The sequence below is a fragment of the Argopecten irradians genome, chromosome 13, assembly GCF_041381155.1.
Source record: "Argopecten irradians isolate NY chromosome 13, Ai_NY, whole genome shotgun sequence".
In the NCBI taxonomy this organism is placed as follows: Eukaryota; Metazoa; Mollusca; class Bivalvia; order Pectinida; family Pectinidae; genus Argopecten; species Argopecten irradians.
Genome location: NC_091146.1, coordinates 26,239,576 through 26,262,093, shown reverse-complemented (window position 1 = coordinate 26,262,093; position 22,518 = coordinate 26,239,576). Strand labels below are relative to the sequence as shown.

At 34.8% G+C, this 22,518-nt stretch overlaps 1 protein-coding gene across 3 annotated transcripts in view; it reads left to right on the top strand.

The window, feature by feature from the left end:
- Positions 1–21,462, top strand: part of LOC138306288 (putative ankyrin repeat protein RBE_0997) — a 69,286-nt gene extending 47,824 nt beyond the window's left edge. For 2 of the 3 annotated variants that reach the window (XR_011205826.1, XR_011205827.1), the window contains exons 6-8: positions 3,366–3,450; positions 13,055–13,138; positions 21,379–21,462. Coding sequence is in view for 1 of the 3 variants with exons in the window: in XM_069246705.1 (XP_069102806.1) it covers positions 3,366–3,416 (51 nt within the window). In the remaining 2 variants the exon portion in view is untranslated. The remainder of the gene's footprint in view (positions 1–3,365; positions 3,451–13,054; positions 13,139–21,378) is intronic. The other variant, XM_069246705.1, reaches the window with a different exon arrangement.
- The last annotated feature ends 1,056 nt before the right edge of the window (positions 21,463–22,518 follow it).

Sequence of the window (22,518 nt, the reverse complement as noted above, 5' to 3'; positions counted from 1 at the left end):
CTACCATGCAATGACACATTTTTTACATTTGTGTACCTTTGCTGATAAAACGATTTTTGAATAGTCTTCTTTCTTTGATGTCTTGATTCAGAATAAAGATGTCATCAAGACTTGAAATGGATTACATGAAAAAATTCAAAACAGTTATTTATCAAATAATTAATATCATGATTCTAGTTTGATAGTATATATCTAATAGTATATAGTCTTAATATATATACTTAGGTTTATAAGGGACAATTCGGTCTGTATGAGTATATTTATAACATGTGACATAAATATTTCACGGTAAACTAACCTAGTTCTTGTTGGATTTTTGATTAGGTGGTGTATCTGGTGATATGTAAGTAATAGACCCAATGTAGTCAAATGTATGTGGTAATGGTGCTTTCGCCAGTACCACATGGCCTTGTATGCCGAACCCAGACTCTTGCATATGGTAGTGAATATAGATTTGTTTGTTCAGAATAATACTAATCAAATAGACCTCGTGTGCTCCAGTGTGACTCTAACAATTATTTAGATGCATGTTATTGTATTATAAATGTTTTTCATCAACTCCTCAGTGTTATGTGTATTGCATTTGTTTAATTCGTGCGTGAACTTTGACTACTATGGGTGACTTGCAGTTCATGCTGTAACTGCGTAATTGTATTGATCATAACGAAGGTGGCAAATTTCATTGGTTTATTCAAAAATAAGGTCACCTAACAAGGTTGTGGAATTTGTTCTACATCTTTTTTCTCTGTACACTTTGTTGATCTTGTATGATTGTGGAAACTTTACATTTATGTCATGATTTTGCACTTCAGTTGGTTTTGTTACGAAAGTTAGCACTCCATATGAATTGTCTCTTTGAATGTTCTTATAACCGCAAAGTCTATATAAGCGATTAGACTGGTTCATCAAGGATACACATTCTAACTAGTAAATATATGTATATATATATATATATTTATTGTGGTAAATATCAAAGAAACACAATTTAACAAAGCATGGCAATTTTATTAACTCGTGCCCTATCCGGGCCTCGAACTCACAATCTACGGCATCCAATCGCCTAGCCAAACATACCTGCGCCTTCTGCTGCCACTGCGCCACATCCACATCCCCAATATTAATTGTGGTATCAATAGGACATGGGCTTCGCTAAATAAAACCCATGATTGTAGTAGACAACAATACAAATAACATTGAACCAGAGGAGAATGCAACGAAACACGTTAGGTAATACACCGAGGGTAAACATAAATTGTATGGACACAGCATAGATAACCTTTACAATATGTGTTTAATTATAAAATTAAGATTTAAACACAATACCGTTATCACTTTTTCTTCTAAACGGTTAAGGAATTCCAGTATCAATAATAAAATATTCAAAAACTTTGCGAAGAAAACTCCAACTCATTTTGGGTATTGTCTACTATCATCGTCATGTTATTATTCCCCGCGAAACCCGTTTGCGCGGATTATTGTTTTGGGCTCCGTCCGAGATCCTTTTATGGGCTATAACTCTAAAACCGTTCAACGCAGCTCCTTGAAACTTCCTATATACATCAGACAAGTACCCTAGTTGTGCCTTTTGCTATTACGGACCTTCCATTTTGTACTTTTTCCCCTTACCATGGAAACTTAGTCAAAAATACAGAATTACTGTTTCCTTTTGTTTCCAGATTATAACTCCAAAATCATTCAACGTTGATCCTTGAAACTTTCTGTATACATCAGAAAATGCCCTGGTTGTGCCTTTTGTTATTGCGAACCTTTCATTTTTGTATATTTCCGTATTGTATAGTCCATCACTATAAAGTCTTCCACGTAAATTATCGTTGTGCGAACTTAGTTATTAATGATCTATCTTTGTATAGTCATGTCGGGTACGTTGTTTTACAGAAAATTACCTTTAATGTATATTCGATATGTTTGTTTTGCAGTTGATTATACGTAGTCACGTGCATGGTGATATATAGATAATATAGAGCTTCGATGTTTTCAATGTGTCATTACATTTGTAAAGTCGATATTGCGTCTATGAATTATTTTGCCGAACCGTTGAGATCCTTAAACATGTTGTCCTATTGTAATCGATCTTCTTGTAATTAATATGTACAATACATAATTGAATTGATATTTGATTTATAAACTCCAAATTTTAAACAACAATTAAGGACTCTTGGTTCGATCTATATTGTGTACGTACATTTTAAAACATTAGATAATGATATTTGACTAAATTCTCGGTTTACTTTAATTATACATAGGTGCCAAAACATTAAGTGGGACACAGCCGCCAAAAGGATGCTGATAAATACAATTAATGTACCTTTACTTTTTGTACACTATAGAAACGGTACTTGATTAAATTTACTAGCTACCAACTTTTTCTAAATCCTCGTTGAGCCGTGCGCTTTCAAACTAACATACCTCTAGACGCTAGCGCACATATCCACACTCGGGTATTTTCTGTCGAGCCAATCAGCTTTGAGGTGGTCGGAACTTGTTTCCCGATCACGCCTGCATTTGTCATATGACGCAAACATTGGGCAGAATTAATTGATGTAACTAAACGACGACTAATATCGGTCATAAACTGTCACCGAACTTGTTGTCATGTTTATCGTACAGGTGAGATGTTTTGAAGAATGTAATAGTGTAATAATAGCACATCATATATGTGCACTGCATGTACATATATTTGTATTTGTATTGTAGGCAACCTGGAAGTGGTTGACTTCTCAGAATTTTAACAATACATATCGATATAATTCCAGAATGCCTATAAGTAGAAAAGATAACGTAGGGGACATGCTTTGTATTTATCTGCATAGTAAAATAGTTAAAGTATGGGGTTAATTGATAAAGCAAGTTTCTGGATTTAATTGCACTATTTAATATTTCCTTCGGCTTCGCCTCGGGTAATGGACAAGTTCTGGAAAACCAGAATTAGGCCTATCCCTCAATCCCATACTTTGACTGTATAATAAACAATACAAATGATATTGATTACAATCGGAAGTCGTATAAAACAAGATATTGTTTATAGTTAAAAAATTTCCCAGTATCGACTAAGGTATATGGTTTCAGTTACCTTATTCTTGGAAATATCTACATTTTCGTAAGATGTTTATGTGTTAATCCAAAAATTGATCGAAAGCATTTGAATCTTGTGCATCCTGTATCCTCCCTCATCATCTGTGAAAGCTAAATGCATGCACCTGTTGACGTTCAGTTGGAAAACGAAACAAGAATACATATAAATAAACATTTTATCAAGAAACGTTATGATATTTATGTTGGAAGTTCCAGTTGGCACATAGCAAACCAGTTTTGAGTAACTACTAATGTTTGTCTTTGTATTCCAGAGAAATGCACTTGAAAGAGCAGTGCGGAGAGAAAACATAGGACATTCTTAAACTTCTCATTGAAAGCGGAGTTGATGTCAACAAGGTAAGTATTTGGCTAACTTTCCCCTGCAACCCCACTATATAACATTACCAAAGGTAGTTGTTCATCACATGAAACTGTCAATCGCTTCTGTTGACATAATTATCGTTATGAGACATTGTCTTCCCAGCCATAACGAAAACTAGTTGACGAAAACAGCCTGTCCGTACTTGATGATACTCCTTTTCATTATGAATGCAAAAATGTCTCGAGATTTTATTTTATTATTTATATTGAATTATGCATCTGCATTGAAATCCATTTAGTTGGCAATAATAGGAATACACGAATTCAAACTTCAAATCCATCACGAATGGCTCGCACACGTCATATATGTTGTCGCTGTCCAGTTATCATTCATATATCTAGTTTTTCAAACCAATTTGTAGCGTAATGCATAAATGTAACTGATTTACTTAGTAGGTAAAATCAAAGCAATGTGCGAATGATCATGTTCCATAATAGTAAATAGCTACTTAATGAATTTGTTGCATTATTTGGTCCTATTAATGATCAAAATTGGCAGATTGTATATCTTAAGGGTAACGGATTATGTCATTACATGGTCATTACATGGTATTTGCTACATGTAAATATTGAATTTAAAAAAAAATCCTTTCGAATCATGGAAAATAACAATTTAGTTATGAAGTTAGTTGATTTAGGAAATAGGAAATGATAAGGCAAAATGTGTTCAATTTTAGAAACACCGATTCGATACTCCTATTCCATACTCCTTTCCTTGACAACATATTTGAAGTAAAGAGAACACTCATCGGTATACATTTACTTTGGTCATGTTTCGCGAAGCAAAATCGATGAACAATTTCTATTCATATGAAGTATTTACAATCTTCTATATGAATATAATATCAATGAATCATACAATATTACTTTATGTTTGTTTATCTAAGGGTATGTGAAGATATTAATATGCATTTTTGACAGACACGACTTTCACAAATTTCAAACTGCTTTTGATTTATATGCGCTATGTGTGATTATTTTCCATGTTTCGCATTTGCAATTACGTCGTCACGTGCATGGTGTTCTATCTATAGTATATAGCCTAAAAGTTTCTAGCTTTAGAAGCACCGATGTGTCATTACACTTATAAAGTGATTTTTTCGTTTAAAAACTTTATTGCTCAATATATGAGATCCTTAAATGTCGTGTCCTATGGCAATCGATCTTCTTATAATAATATGTACAATAGACTCTTGACTCGGTCTATATTGTGTACGTACATTTCAAAATATAAAAGTATGGCATTTGACTAAGCCCTCAGTTTGTTTTAATTATGCATAGACAGCAAAACATCAAGTGGGTCACAGCCGCCAAAAAATGATGATAAATGCAATAAATATGCAGTACTTGAAAATTCTAACGTTCCCTGGAAATGAGCGCGAAACGTGAAACGCAAATGAAATGTTAAACGAAAACTAAAAAAAAACGAATAGCGTAAAACGAAAAACGCAATTCGACAAGCGCTAAACACAAAACGTAAAACGAAAAACGTAAACGTAGTGAAAGCGTAACCGAAAGGCCAGAATGCAATCATAGATGTCGATCGGAACTCCGGTAGCTTATTTATCCGGATTCTGAAAGCGATGTCTATTGTATGCTCGCAATTTTGATTTAGTACGATTGATCAATATGAAAAAAATAGCTTGTGTCAGAATAAATTGTAGTGACTTTTCTATACACCACTATGGACATGTTTAAGATGGTGTTGTGCTCCCTTTTTTGTATTTGTCGGGGAGTTATCGCCCTTCACCGGATGTAAAGTTGAAAGAGAATGCGCTGAACTTAGAAGAAGGGCAGCGTTAGTTGGAGAGTGACAGGAACGCGCGTCGGAGACAACGACTCAAGAAGGAGCGATGTATCCATGAACTGTATGTGTACGTGTCGTCGAAATGAACTGAAAGAGGTTGCCTAACGTCATGAACGTGTGTATCAACTGTGATGTCGATGTAATACGTGTGGAACTTTTGTGACGGGTGTGTGTACAACGTGTGGAACTTTTGTCACGGGTGTGTGTACACCGTGTGGAACTTTTGTGACGGGTGTGTGTACACCGTGTGGAAATTGGGTCACAGTGCGGGCGGCATTAGACTGTTGGTATAATTATAATGTTATTGTGTAAACTCGACACCCCATATTGTTTTGTTATTATGTCTAATTAAATGTTAAATGTATCTCAACGTCTCTGTCGTTATTTCATAGTCCAGCTAACAAATATCTTCCAATATACCCAACGAAAGATCCCAAAATAAATTAGTCTAGGGATAAGGTGAGCGGAATCGTCTTTGGACGTCGTCTGTTTCGTCTCCGCCCCATTCTAGATATTTATATCTAGATCTTTTTTTCTCCTGACATCTTGTCTTAGAAAATATGTAATTGTTATAAATATTTTCCAAACAAATGTGTGATTACGTATATATATTCAAGCACTAAATACATTTTAACTTATAAAAAGATATTTTAAAAATAAATAAAAAAACATACATGTGTACAAATAGTTTACAATCAATGCTAGTATGTATAAGTCTCTGAATTCGCCACACATGCTGTGTTATAGAAATTATCGCTTTCCGAAAAGAAAACACTTTAGATGAATTTCATATTTTAGTGTAGGTATTGTGTGAATGCAGGTTTGACTATTGCAAGTATAAACCCTTGGTCTAGCGGTTAGGTATTTATATTTTACATGTATGTGTCTCCGGAGGAGGTCCTCGTACCCGTTATATAGATATCAATGTGGACACTGACCTTTAGCATTTACCTGACCCAGTTTGAGGTCTTATATTTGCTTTATAATTCACGGACAACACAACACATTATCAACTTGTATCACACCTGTTCAAGTGCAGTCACCCATGAACAATGACTCGCTGATAGTCTCAGACGCGTATGGCCCCTCACATTTTGTTTAGGCTACGAACACATAATACGTGACTCCGTACATGTTCATGTACCAAAGCATACGACAAAAACAACAATATTGTGTTATTCTATCTAGTCAATACAGAACAACATACAAGCAAAACACCGCATACATGGGAGGCCGTCCTTGCATGACCATAGCTGTTAATAGAACGTTAATTAATCAAACAAACAAACAAATGTACCAAAGCATAAGACAAAAACAACAATATTGTGTTATTCAATCTAGTCATTACAGAACACCAGCTCTATGATGATGTTATCCCTCATATGTTTTGTTACATCAGCATATCAATAAAATCCAATGATCAATCATATATGTTACCTGTTACCCGTTACCTGTCTTCGAGGTCGTTTTAAATTAATAGGCTGATGCCTCTCTGACCAATTTTCATGATTGTCTTCCGGTTCTGGTTCACCGTAGTAGCAGTCGGGACAGAACTTTATTTTCTTTTTCTAGAGATTGTTTAGTCTAGATTTGCACTCGTTCAGTGTGTTCGCTGAAAAAAGCTGACCTTAGTCAGGTCGCTGACCTTAGTCAGGTCGCTGACCTTAGTCAGGTCGTTCCAAGTAATAATTGTTCTTTTGGGTGAAGGATAGTTTCCTGATCTTCAGCCTGCTGAACTTCTTGGTGAGTTTTTTGGAGTGACCTCTAGTTCTTGTTAGACTGTTAAATCTGAATAGATTGTTTTTGTGACATTGGTCAATATCATTTATGATTCTGAAGATTTCGATCATATCCATCCTTGCTCTTCTATATTGGAGTGTTGGTAGTCCTAACTCGATAAGTCTTTCAGTAAATGATTCGTCTGTAATTGATTTCAATAGTTTAGTTGCTCTTCGTTTGACATTTTCTATGGCTTGTGTGTCTTTTTTAAAATTACCAGACCATACCGGAGAGGCATATTCTAGATGTGGCCTTACTAGTGATTCGTACAGGTGTAAAAAATAGTTTTGTTCATATACTTTAATGTTCTTCTAATTAATCCAGTACTCTATTTACTTTTTAAACAGCCATCTGAATGTGAGTCGAAAATTTTGGCTTATTGTGCTAGTATTTCTTGAACGAAATGTTAACACGGCTTAATAAACCTATCAACCTGCTTATTGTTGCGATATTAATCAAGGGGTTGATATTACGTCATTGAGAATTGAGAATGTAGCCTAAAATGATTTTTGCAAGTCTGTGATTGGTCAGTTTTTAGCTTAACTGGTCCGATAGGAGGGGCTAGGCCCAGTAGAGAAAATAGTGGTAAATCCTTTTATGTCGTTACTAGTTAAATAGTTCTGCATAGATTGTAACCTTATACGGCCAGAAACATCGTCTTGGGAAGAAGAACAAATTTTGTATAAATTTTGGCTATGTCCCCCGGGGGCAGGATGGACGGGTCTAATAGGGGAAATAGAGCATAAATCCTTGAAATCGCTACCTATCGTAGAGTTATTTATAGATTATAACCAAATTTGGTTAGACATATGGCCTGGATAAGCAGAACACTACCCCCTTCCCCATCCTAGCGGCAGGAGGGGTGGGGCCCAAATTAGAGGAAATAGAGGTAAATCATTTAAATCACTACTAGAGTTCTACATGGATTGTAACTAAATTTGGCCAGATACATCATCTGGGAAAGAGGAATAAAGTTTGTATAATTTTAAGCTCTGGGACGAGGAGCGGGCGCAATAGAGGAATAGAGAAAATACCCTTAAATCGCTCTAGTCATAGAGTCATGCATGAATGTAGCCAAATTTGCCAAAAACATTTTCGGGAAATGAAGGGGAATAGAGTTTGGGGCCCAAATGGGGAAATAGAGGTAACTCCTTTAAGTAGCGATTGGTCATAGGGTTCTGCATGCTTTGGAATGTACACTAAATTCGGTCAGAAACATCCTCTGGGGAAACAGAATAGAGTTATATATTTTGGCTCGGACCTCCGGAGGCAGGACGGGCGTGCCGGGGCCAAATAGCGGTTATAAGGATACATCATTTCAATCGCTACAAGTCCTATAGTTCTTCATGGATTGTAACAAAAGGAGTAGGTGCAATAAGGGCCGATTTTGACGCCAACACAAATTCTCTTTATTTCTATATCATATGTTCACCAATATATAATATTTATAAACAAGATATTCCAGAGGGATTTTAGCGCCCACCAAAGAGTGATCTACGGCTGACAATTGAAAGATGGATCCTTTCTCTACTTTTCAAAAATTGATCTTCCTTTTTAACCTCACATAATAGGCAAGGGACTCCAACCTGACCTTAATCATTGATCATATCATGATGTCCTAAACCCCGGGTATCTGTAAACGAAAATAATGCTTATCGGTCATGGCCACCAGAGGGCCCAAATTGACACTCCTCATTTGTAGAAATATCCTTTAAGTACTTTCTGCGAAATAGCGGTAACAAACTTTAACTGTCAAAATCCAAGATGGCTGCCTTACGGTGATCTGGTTGAACTATCAGTTCCAAAATGCCATATGCACAACTAGGGTCCTAGGGAAACCTACCTATGAAAATTGGGAAAAATTCCTGTAGTACTTTCTGAGAAATAGCGATAAGAATAATTGTTAACGTACGGTCGGAAGGACGGACGGACCACGGACAAAAGGCGATTTGAAAAGCCCACCATCTGACGATGGTTGGCTAAAAACACAACTTTCAAAGCTTTCAAACTGTTGCCTAGGCTTGGCAACCTGTATACCATAATTATGTTATTAATAGCCAGTTAGGTCACTTAAGATTTTCAAACTGGTATATCTAGAGGGAAACTTTTAGAAATTGTACAACTTTTATTGTATATGGGGAATCATTAATGCATGTCCCATTTCGTACATACGCGATACTATTTCAGCCCATATAACACCATAGTTACTGATTTATCTCTATAACAACACCAATCAAACCTCTCAATACGCACACAAAAACATAAACAATAGACATAAACAGTTCAATGGAAGTTTTATTTTTGTTTATTATATAATATTTAGAATATCAGAATGATTCCAATCTTGTTATTTCAGAGAAATGTAAAATTGTTCACAATACAGAAATGTGATATAATAACCAGCGAGATATATTAGTCTTTCTGTCAAATCACAGCTTTTGTGTGTATTGGTATATTAAAATAGATAAAATATATGATAAAGGGGTATGTAAAGTTTCTGGCTTCCATCACCTTGTCCCTTGAAACCAAAAATAGCTGCATCCCACAACTCCATACTTTAACCGTATAATAAACAAAACAAAGGTCATTGATCTAAGTCAGCTGGAAGTCAAATTTAACACGATATGGTTTTATAGTTGATATTTTCGCCAGTATCAACTTAGGTCAATGATTGGCGCTTATAGTTATTTTATTCTTGGAAAATTTTCTCATCCCAAAGATGATAAAGGGACAATTCCGTCTAAGGGAACATTAAATTTCTACATATATCGGAAAACCCAGTTCTTATAGAAATAGTTGACATGTTCGCCAGTATCGACTAAGGTAAATGATAGACGCTAACAATTATTGGATTCTTGAAAGATTTTTTTCTTTTTTGTTGTTGTTAAATTTACTAACTCCTTACTTACATAACCCTGACGGTTAATATGACGTTAAAATAATTGAACAAACAAACAAACAAAAGCTCAGTTTATGATATTCATATCTAAAGTTATTAACAACTAAAGATGTCCCCGCACCAGAATATGATGAAATTGTCAGAGGAAAACATACATAAGTAAGGTGTTGACAAATCCAATTAATTCATAGTAATTATATGTTATCCAATGAATATACAAAATTTTCAATAAACAATCTCTAGAACGTTCTCACTTAAAGGTCAAACAATATCTCAGAAGCCCGCGAAACGTGGGTATCTAATAGAGTATTATTAGGAATATTATCATTTATGTACACCTTAGTGTTTTATACGTTCAATTTATTATCTTGTACGTAAAACTGAGTTGTATTACTTGGGAAATTAAAACACTTTTTGACAGATACGGCTTCAACAACCAAACAGGATAGTCAGTTAATTATGACTATTGGAACATGTTTTTATAAGATAGGTATACACAGGGTTGTTTGACTTCGATAAGATGCATTCCGATCGGAATGTTTGATAGTTTTAGTTTCAACACTAGAATTTCGTGAAAAAACAGAACTCCTTTATTGTCTCCGATCTTTGTCCGAAATCCCTGCAGTTTCTTTCTTGCAGTCCAAACCGATTCTTTCATATTAGATACTTTTTTGCAATTTATTTACTAGACTTTCGAGAATATATTCTTAAGTGGGCAACATCGTTAGAACTTTTAATGCAGCATCTCTTAGGCATTCATGAATTAATAAGTCTTGTATATACCTTGCCAGTCATTTATTTTTACTACTCGATTAAACTGAAGCAATAACCAACCCCAATCACCCCAATCAAATAATGTTAATTCTTGCTTTGGCTGTGGGCACCGCATTGGATTCCACCAATTTATTGTCGCCAAAACAGATATATACTCCTGTTATTTAGATAGCCTTGTAGATAAAAGCAATAACTCTTTGGCAGAACTGGAAAGCCTTTTGGAGGACATTTCTGGAGTCCCTGTATACTGATGGGTAGATGAACTACCTATTTGGGAACAGTGACATTCCTTTGGATATAGATAACTGAATCTGTTTTATTCACTTAAAACCAGTGAAACCTGATGATTTAGTTTTATTCAATATGACGTCTATATGTCCCCATAATTGAATAGATTGTGTATTTGAATACATCTTCACCAAATCCAATACAATTAAGAAGCAAAAACCAATTGGGATCTTTGTGTTAAGTATAGCTAATTAAATTCAACACCAATGGTCCGAAAACAAACATAAACATCACAAATATTCCTTATTGTATATTATACAAATATTTCATGGGTTCGGCCTTCGGCCTCGTGCAATATAACATATGTTGATTACCACCACCTCGGGTTAAATATTATGAACTAGAGCACAGTAACCCATGAAATATTTGTTTTATTACATAATCACCAATTTCTCAGTTGAATATTTTTGTAAAACTAATACGACAATATCTTAACAAAATCATCAGCATCGTACAGTACCGTACGGAAAAGCTTCAAATCATGTTTAAATTTGATGTATAGCCCACGTACGTCACGTTGTAACTCCGGTCTGGATGTCTTATTGTCTTCTTTAACATTATCAGACCTCAATGCAGCCTTTTAATCTAATACATTCGCCGTGTCAGTCCTCTGCTCTATAAACATCTACATGACGTGCTTGATTCGAGATCTATAAAGCTAGCGCGAAATTAAGCTTGAACCTTTGTGACGTCATAATAACGTAACTCACTGTTACGCGCGATTCCTCGGAAGTTTTCTTCAAAACTTGACAACAACACCGAGGTGTTCCTCAAGCCGTGCAATTTAACATCTCGAACCGTGCAATATAACGTTTCCATGGAAGCGTGCAATATAACCTCGAACTGTGCAATATAACAAGATTTCATTGAACGGTCGGGATAATAGTTGAAGATATTATATTTCCCATATATAGATTGGTGTAAACAAATTATGTAACATAATACAAATATACCATTTTGATGAGGTCGATACATGGTTATATCGACCAAAGAAAAAAATATGGACCGAGGTCGATATTTTTTTCTGTGGTCGATATAACCATGTATTGACCGAAATCAAAATGCTATAATTGTTTTATAATTCTTTTCTGATATTTTACATTTTGAAATGAGTGTGAAACTAAATGAGCATCGCGTTGTAAATTCTGCTTCGTGATGACAATTACAATCCTATGATTTTGTAACAAGTATAATCCAAAAACAACATTTGAAAACAGTATCAATTGATTCACTTCAAGCTTTTATTACATGAACCCACCCGGTGCATGCGTGTTTGTAAATTGCATGCATGTGCATGTACTCCATTATACATGTAGCTCCATGTCTTAAGGACACAGTCAATTAAATGTATAGTTTGTTCTCTGTTGAAATAATACACTTCGACGTCAAACATATATTAACATATTCAAATTGACATTAAGATACATTATCATATGCTTAGTACTCCATTCCGTAAAATACAAACCATATACATACAGTAGGATTAGCCTAGGCCTAATGTTGTAAGCAGCGTAGGTGGAATTTTAAAAATAAACATCGAACGTATTCACAATTCAATGGCTCTAGATGCTTAATGAATGTTATTCGATTATTTCCTACTCTCCTATCGTGTTTATGTTGAAAATTAAAAAAGTTTAAACTGTAGTCATCAGCTGGAAGTCATCATTATCTTTGTTAGAAACCAAAACAATCAACGTCGTATGTCACATTTTGAGGTTACGCTTCAAACTCAGGTCATCAAAGCGTTTGTTTCAAAGCGCCAGGAACACGAACCGTTTTGGCAACGTTGACGATAAGGTTATCTAAAAAATAATCGTGCATTATAGATTTTTTTATAAACCACTTCCGGAGAAATCGTGCAATATAGTTTTTTATCGGTGATCACGTGGCGTGTTTTTGACCAATGAGAGGTGACAAAGAAACCCAGAAAATTAATAAACATAAATATTGTGTATGTTTGTAAGGCTTCGATATTCCAAGTATTGTAGACGTATTAATGTAACTGCTACTGATTCATTTTATGTGTCGTCCAGGATGATGTTCTGGATGAGGCAGTGAAAGAAGGTAGCATGGACGTAGTTAGGTTTATTATTGAAAGGGGAGCGGACATTCACAAGGTAAGGATTTGGGTTAAATATAATTTGTATATTTGTGGAGTTATTGATCAATAAGTCCCTATCAATTTGTACTTGCCAACGAGACATGCATGCTAGATACTTGTTCTAACAGGCAAAGACAACCAGGCATTGGCATTTTCTTGAGAAACAACAACTGTTTCTGCTGGCAATAAATATTAAATTTGATTCCGTTCAAACATAAAAATTACTACATTGGACAAGATATGGCTAACATGTTATTAACTAAAATGTAATTTAGAAATGACAATAGCGTTGCGTAACGGAGTATTAGACATCTTTCATTTTGCCTGACACGGAGTACGGACACCGACACCGACACGGATTTCCAAAATTCGGGGGTTGTCTCAAAAAACAAATTTAATAAATTAAACTCGCCTTACTTTTTCATGTTCATTCCATACTTATCCGAACATACTATATGTGTATAGAATAGGATAATGATTATAATTTAATTCAGATAACTCAATCAGGTACCAATGTAGTATAAATTTCCGTGATTTTATTTATTTTTACTATTAACAAATCGAGTTGTGGCACATCAATTTCTTATCCAATAATTCAGTTTGGCCAATGACTGCGCCGCTTTTGAAATTCCCTGCGAGAATATTCTGTATTAGGTAGTTATAATACTTGACGTACAATTCTTTCGGTCGATGGAAAAATAATTTCCACGATTTAACCAATAGAAATGAGTGTAAGGAAATATATAAGGAAATGAAAAAAAACCTAGCTACATGTATATATTTATCCATAATGCATTGCGTAGCTCGTCCAATCGTCTAAATGAAATGTGCGCACATGGTAACCTTCAATATGTATTTACTATGCGAAAGCACGTGTTATGTGTTCAATTATTTCTTTTAATTTCGGGTAAGTCATTAACTAATTAATTATATAATTATAATCAAGGATGTCAAAAATCCTTTGCGCCCGTTACGGTCTATCTTCCTAAGCCACTGTTCAATTTCACTTTTGAAAATGTATGTACTTAAACCAAACAAATAAGATATATCAGAAATCGTTACCGGCCATGCACTGTCACTATTGAAACGCAGGCTTTCGACTCTGTATATATACAACAACCTCTATATGTTTAATACCGTATACACATATAGAGGTCGTCCGTTTATCAATAGTCAAAAGCCTGTCTATCAAATGAAAACTATACGATATCGGTCTGGATATGCACTCTAGCATGACACAGGTAGGTCAGCTTTCACGTGCATAGAGACAGGACAGTGCTGTAGCAGACGACCATATTGAGGTGCGAATCAAGCATATCATATCAGCAAGAGGCCCATGGGCCTTAACGGTCATTTGACTATTAGTACAGTACAACATAGTCGTTTAAAATTTTAGCCTATTTGACCCCTGTGACCTTGATTGAAGGTCAAGATAATTCATTTGAACAAACTTGGTAGCCCTTCACCCCAGCATGCTACATGCCCAATATCAGTACCCTGGGCCTTCTGGTTCATGAGAGGAAGTCATTTAAAGATTTAAGCCTATTTGCCGCCCGTGACCTTAACTGAAGATCAGGGTAATTTATTTGAATAAACTTGATAGCCCTTCATCCAAGCATGCTAATTGCCAAATATTAGTACACTTGGCTTTCTGGTTCTTGAGAAGAAGTCATTTAAAGATTTAGCCTATTTGATTCCCGTGACCTTGAATGAAGATCAAGGTCATTCATTTGGACAAACTTGGTAGCCCTTCATCCCAGCATGCCACAGGCCTAATATCAGGTCTCTAAACCTCTTCATTATTCACAAGATGTTGTTTAAATAATTATAGCCTATTTGACCATGTGACCTTGAATGAAGGTCAAGGTCATTTATTTGAACAAACTCGGCGCACGACGACGGACGGTGTATGATGACAATAGGTCATCCTGTCCCTTCGAGTCAGATTAATTAATAAACTTAAACAATGAACACAATTAACAAATTTGAAAGAAATCACACATTTAAAGTTATATAAAAGTTGCAAGCAGTATTCAATTTATTTCAAAATATTAAGAACGTACATATTTGTATATGTCAATATATCAACAAAAAATGTATCGAATTATACCTGAAGTATGTTTTAAAGACACGAAATTTGATTGCATCATCTGATTTTAAGCAGAATCAATCAAATGACCAGATGTATAATGAATTTGTATAATTAGTACCGCCTATATTAATTGAGTTTTCATTTGATTGATCTTCAGTGTAACCTGACATTATAAAATGAAAGAAAATGATACCATTTAAACTACTTCCAGCAATAATGTCTAACTTTAAAAGATACGACACGGCAAGTATATTCTATTTATATAAATATAACGTATTTGTAACAATTTTTGTCAATTTTACATTTTGTGACGGCCCCCAAATTTCGGAAGTCCGTGTCGGTGTCGGTGTCCGTACTCCGTGTCGGGCAAAATGAAAGATGTCTATTATGGCCACTATATAATTGTATTAATATTGTTTGTAAACGATACTATCTCGTACATACAAATTAGTATCGTGTACGTATAACTTATTATCATAATAGTTTCTATCGTGTACACACAGCGTATTATCATATTATTTTTATATCATGCCCATACAATTTATAATCGTATTATTTTATGTTGTGTACATACAACTTATTAACATATCAATTTATATCGTGTATAAAAACACAAATATAGCATTTTGGTGAGGTCGATACATGGTTATATCGACCAAAGAAAAGATATTGACCGAGGGCGTAGTCCGAGGTCGATAAGTTTTTTATACAAACCATGTATTGACCGAAATCGAAATGTTATAATTGTTTTATTATCTTTCTGGATTTTCAATTCACCGAAGACGAAGTCTCAAGTGACCTATTCCAATCGCCTTTTGTCCATCGTCGTCCGTCGTCGTGCGTCGTCTGTCGTGTGTCCGTAAACAATTTACATTTTCGACTTCTTCTCCAAAAACTGCTGAAGCAATTTCAATGAAATTTTGCACAAACCTTCTAAGGCATAAGGCGAATCAAAGTTGTGAATGATATGGTCCCCACCCCCTAGGGGGGTGCGGGAGGGGCCAAAAGGGGTAAAATTGAGTAAAATTTCAAAAAGCTTCTTCTCTACTCACATGTGTTGGTAGAATCAAATAATCTTCATAGATAGAAACGTCTTAAGGTCCTTTATACAAAAATTGGTGAATTATATGACCTTGGGGTCCTCTTTTGTTTCCCCCTGGGGGAGGGGTTTTAAAAAGTTTTTTCTTATAGTTTGTATATAAAGAAAACGACATTTAATAAAGAAATAAATATTCTCAATTTTCATTGGGAAACGATTCCAAACTTGGTTAGAATTTTATAAGCCTGATATAGCCAATATTTGAACATCATAATCCATATATGGACCCCCAGGCCTGCCCCCTTGGGCAGAAGTGTGGCGGGGTTCCAAAAAAGGTGTCCAATATAGGCTAAAACTTCAAAAATAGATTTTTTTCTAAAATACTGTAAATAGTTATAATCCAAAATTTTTAAGAGATGGAAATGTTCTTAAAAGTTTACTAAATCAATTAAGGTTTTATTTTACTCAATTTCCCCTAAGTGCTTTTATGCTTCCTACAAACGTTCAATATACCTGAAATTAGAAAAGTTTTTCAAAATTACAACAATTAATTTGAACTATTTGGCAATGTTTATCAACGTTTTTTTAAAATATCGCCGCAAACACAACAAGAAATTGTATCTGTCCCGGCATTGAATGTTATTACAACGGAAAGAACCGAGTGTAATCTTTGAGTTCGGAATCGTGGTCGCTGAAAAATCTCATCCGGCTAAAGGATAATAGATGTAATAACACCACTAAGTGGCAACTTATAAATTTATCGGTTTTTTACATTGGCCATTTTTGAAAATTAAGCGTGTATAGCCGATACATTTTACAGCCTATCTCAGTGGCGTAGGAAAGAAACGTAACACACAACCATTTTAAACTTTATAAACTTTTTTTCATATATCGTAAATTAGATATCCTAGTACACATATTTTATAAGACAGAGGGCGGTCCGAAAAAAGGAAACTACTGAATACGCCAAATTTGTCATGAAAGCGCAAAATGAGCGAATATTTTTGGGTGGTTTTTGGGTGGCCTAACGAAATAACCTAACGAAGAAAAATTATTACGTCGAAATATAATAATGTCGGCTTAAAGGATGATTTTAACGAATGGCATTTTGATGAATTCTGCGGAGCGCTTGAAAACGCCGAGAAACTTGTGGGTTAAGGGGTCCCGGGAGTCCCCCCCGGGGAGATACATTACGAATTTATAAATTTTACGAATGCTTTTTTAAGATGAATATGTGGAGTGTCCTTGCATCGCCACGATATTGGGGGAGTTTGTGAATTGAGGTCCCCAGGGTCCTCCCCTGTGTAAAAATATTACGATTTAGAATGGCTGTGATGAGTGTTACGATTATATTTTAAATGATTTTAAAGCGTTCTTAACAAAAATATTTTTTTTATTTAAAGTTACCTGCATTAAGAATTGGTAAATTGTGAATGCCGTCATATCTATGCAACTCTGCTCGATCTGAACATACTGGCTTCACACCATCGGCACATTGATGTTTAACCCAAAATATAATAATGAATTAATTGTCTTGCTAAAGTCATATAAACTACGATGGCCCGTTTTAGCCTGTCAAATTACAACTACCTGATTGAATAAGTTGTACATTTATAAATTGACAAAGTGTACATGACCATTTACTCTTAAGTAGTTGTACATTTATGAATTGACAAAGTGTACATGAACCGTTTACGGTTGGCAGGGCAAGGTATCGATGTGAGTTATTATGAGAGCCTGGTGAATTCCAGTCTTGACCTTTAGTTCAGCTTTGATTGATATTGCAGCGATAACGTGACTAAAAATAAAACGCAGACCACGTTCCCGTGTTGTTTTCCGTATACAGACAAATATACCTGCTGAGGTAATGTTTTCAAGACAACATGTAAGTTTCATTTGTATATTTAAAAATAAAATTGTGAAGGCCACATACTATATATTTAACTGACTGCATTTATATGTTATGTCGAATTGATGATAGCCTGCGTTCCATTGTTTTTGTGTCTCACATTTTCGCAGGAATATCAATCAAAACTGAACTAAAGGTCAAGACTGGAATCTAGCATTCCCCATTCTCCCAATAACTCAAGTCGATACTTTGCCTGCCCACCGTAAATGGTAATGTACACTTTGTCAATTTATAAATGTGCAACTAATTTAGAGTAAATGGTCATGTACACTTTGTCAATTTATAAACGTACAACTTATTCAGTCAGGTAGTTGTAATTTGACAGGCTCAAACGGGCCATTGTATATAAACAGATGAATCTTTTAAGAGACATTTTTTTAAATAGTACGTAGAATCTCCTGATTGACATTTTTAGTCTAGTTCACGAAAATATGCAGGATGACCCTTTTTCTGTCAAATGTGCAATTTTAGAACATTTCAGTCGGCGAAAATGGAGGGGGGGGCAACAAGAAATGTTTGCTTTCGTCCTGGGAAACGGGGAGGCAATTGCCCCCCCCCCTCACCCCCCACCCTTGTGACCCCCAACTCCCACACCCGCTTCCTACTCCCCTGTATCTACATTGCCAAGTAATACAGCATAGTTCTATGAAGCTTTTGAGTATTTGATGGAAATATGACAAGAAGTGAGAGGTATTTTCATCCGTTAATTATGTATATATTATACATGAATACAGGTGTACATGTATATTATTAAGCAAACATATACATAGGTCTAAAATGTATATGTAAGGTATATTTTTGCTTTTAATACATACAAGTACACATACAATTAAGATATATAGTTAGGCTGATTTTTTTAGTAAATCAGATGAAAAAAAGTTATATAACTAGTGACATGTAGGGGAATGTCCATTAGACGAAAAGAGACTATAACTAGGTATATATAGGGAATGTCCATTAGACGGATAGACATTATAACTAAGGACATATAGGGAATTTCAATTAGATGGATATATATTATAGCTAGGGCTATGTAAGGAAAGTCCATTAGACGGATAAAGACTACATGTATAACTAGAGATATATAGAGAATGCCCATTAGACGGATAGACATTATAACTAAGGATATACAAGGTATACGGAATGTCAAATATTGATATAATGCAATCTGATTAAAATACAGATCATTATTATCACTACGTTTGATATGAGGATCTCACCACATCCCATTAGGGGTCACGTCAAGATGACCTTTGGAAATGGCCAATCAAACTGGCACTGCCAGAATCTTGACTGGGGACGAAATAATTTGAAAAAGCTGTCCGAATTATTCTCGTGTACGTTGTCAATTCGCCCAAAGAGCACAAAAAAGCTAAATGTATATGTATACCGGGACGAAATGGCGTTATCAATTGACGTAGCAATGTTTAGAAAATGTATGTGATCTGAAGTACACGTGGTAGAAATTTCATCCGAACGTGATCCTTTATGGAATGTTCTCAGATCCTCTATATAACGGAGTGGTTATAAGGATATGTATTTTAATCAGATTGGATAAAATGATAAAAGAAATACATGTACTTACTTAGTCCGCTAAATATGCCTATATTATTAGTTTTTCCCCACATTTTCCTTATTATAAAGTCTATATATTAGGCCATTTTTTTAAAAGCCTAATAATATTGGCAGGTTTAGCGGAATAGTACATAATATCATGACAAATGGAAATAAAATAATGGTAGAAGCAAGTATAAAACCATATAATATAATGAAAACCCTTCTTTATGGCTACAAAAACTTGTAAAGTATAGGAGTATTTACACTTAAAAACTCTTCACAAAACTTTTGCATACGTTTCAACGTCTATTAGATTAATACAGTAATCAGGAACCTGTAGTCGATAAATTTGTGTTTTCAGTCGATAACAGATATGTCCATTAGACAGATGATATTTCCTTCGATCGGGTATTTTGAATGTCCACGCGTTATGCATGCACATAGGGGTTGTTTACACTCGCCGAAAGATAATAATATGAAATAGTAACTAGGTCGTTCCTATTTATTTTCAGTTTTTCTCCATTTGAACAAAATTGTTATACAAACTTTTAAATATTGTTATTAACACAAAGTACACAACTTTAACAATTAATTTTAGTCCTATGTTTTTTTTTATCTCTTATTACATGATTTTTTTAGCGATTTAGTCCCTTTAAGGTATTTTATAAAAAATGTAAATTATATGACCCTGGGGTCTCATGTTTCCCCTTGGGAAGGGGGTCAAGTTTACTATAGTTTATATAGGAAAAGCACATTAATGAGCTTTTTTTGCTCATTTTTCATAGGAAATGAGTCAAACTTGGTTAGAATGATTAGCCTAAGATATAGCATTTTAACATCCATATCAGTCCTCGATGACCCCCTGGGGGACCAGAGGGGCAGGATCAAACAGTGTCAAAATGATTAAAATTTTAAAAGATACTTCTAAGTTCACAGGTTTGATGGAAGCAAATACTCTTCATAGTCTAAAATGTCAAATTATAAATCACTGACCAACTTCAAGGCCCAGCATATAGTGCTTATATGTCTTTATTTTTCTCATTATTTGTTTCATTATATATTCTAACTCAGGTGACCGTTAAGGCCCATGGGCCTCTTGTTAACATTTGAAATGAGTGTGAAACTAAATAAGCATCGCATTGTAAACTCTACTACGTGATGACAGTTACAATCCCATGATTTTGTAACAAGTTTAATTCAAATACAACATATGAAAACAGTATCAATATTAATGCCCTTCACGCTTTTATTACATGCACCCGGTGCATGCGTGTTTGTAAATTGCATACATATACATGTACTCCATTATACATGTAGCTCCATGTCTTAAGGACACAGCCTGGTAAATAAATGTATAGTTTGTTCTCCGTTGAAATATTCCACTTCGACGTCAAACATATATTAACAGATTTAGATTGACATTAAGATACATTGTATTATGCCTAGTACTCCATTCCGTTAAATAAAAATCGTATACATACAGTAGGATTAGCCTAGGCCTAATGTTGTAACTAGCCTAGCGCTAGGTGGAATTTTAAAAATAAACATTAAACGTAATTTACAAATTATTATCATATTATTTTCCATCGTGTACATAAAACTTTTATCATATCATTTTCTATTGTGTACATACACCTTATTATCACATTTGTTTTCCAGTCCAATGCATTGAAGACAGCCGCAAGGAAAGGTCGGACTGATATCGTATCTTTGCTTCTAGACAAAGGTGCCAATCTTGATCAGGTTTATATACTGATATTCCTTATATCCGTTTTTAAAAGTAGTAGAATTTAATAAAAATTATTAACTTAAGCAAAACTGTTCATAAGCATCGAGCATGGTAAGATTTCTTAATTACAAGATCATACCAGAACAACCCGCGTTGGTAATTTTGCAAATGTAGTCCCGATAAGTTTTTTGAATGTGGAAAGATAACCTTTTAGTATTATTTGCTACTAATCAAAATATCTCAGTTATAAAAACATCATAAAAAAACTCGAATGAAAGAACTTATAATGGTCATCTTATGTCCATGCGGTAATGATATAAACTAATATTGTACACATTGTACGGGTTTTTAAAAGTGAAAACGAACTGTCTCGGAAATGAAAGTCGAATATCGATATTTCCCATTCGATTTTAGTATTGCTGTCGTATGCAACTTTATAGATCATGGTTCTTAGGAGGGTCCCCCACATGCCCTCCCCCACTCTCTCTTTCTCTCACACACACATCCCTCACACACACACACACACACACACACCCTCACACACATACCCTCCCTCACACACATACACACACAACCAATCATACTCACCCTCTTACCATCACACACACACAAACACACATCCAAACCATTTTTCCTAACCCTTATTACCCACTGATCAGAAATCAAAATGTTAACATTGCATAAGTTGGGATGTCGTCATTTAAATGGGCGCCATCTCGAATTTAACTAAAAAATTGAAAATATTCATGACACATTTTTTTTCATATTTGAGAAAAACAATAGGATATTTTGATACAAAAAGAAAAGTACAGGTATACCATCATTAAGTTTATAAAAACCGGTGGAGTATACTGAATATATGATTGTTATTTATGTTATAGTATTGTAATATACCTAAATTACTTGATCTTGCTCGTTCCTGTGATACCTGTGGCGTGTTTTCAGATTGGTTAAGCGCTTCCTCACACTGGACGGACCATGTAGGCAGGAAAGCATTCGGACAGAACACGTACTCATTTATCGTACTAGGTCCGCCATTAAATACCTATTAAGGGCTTATGGTGAAATGT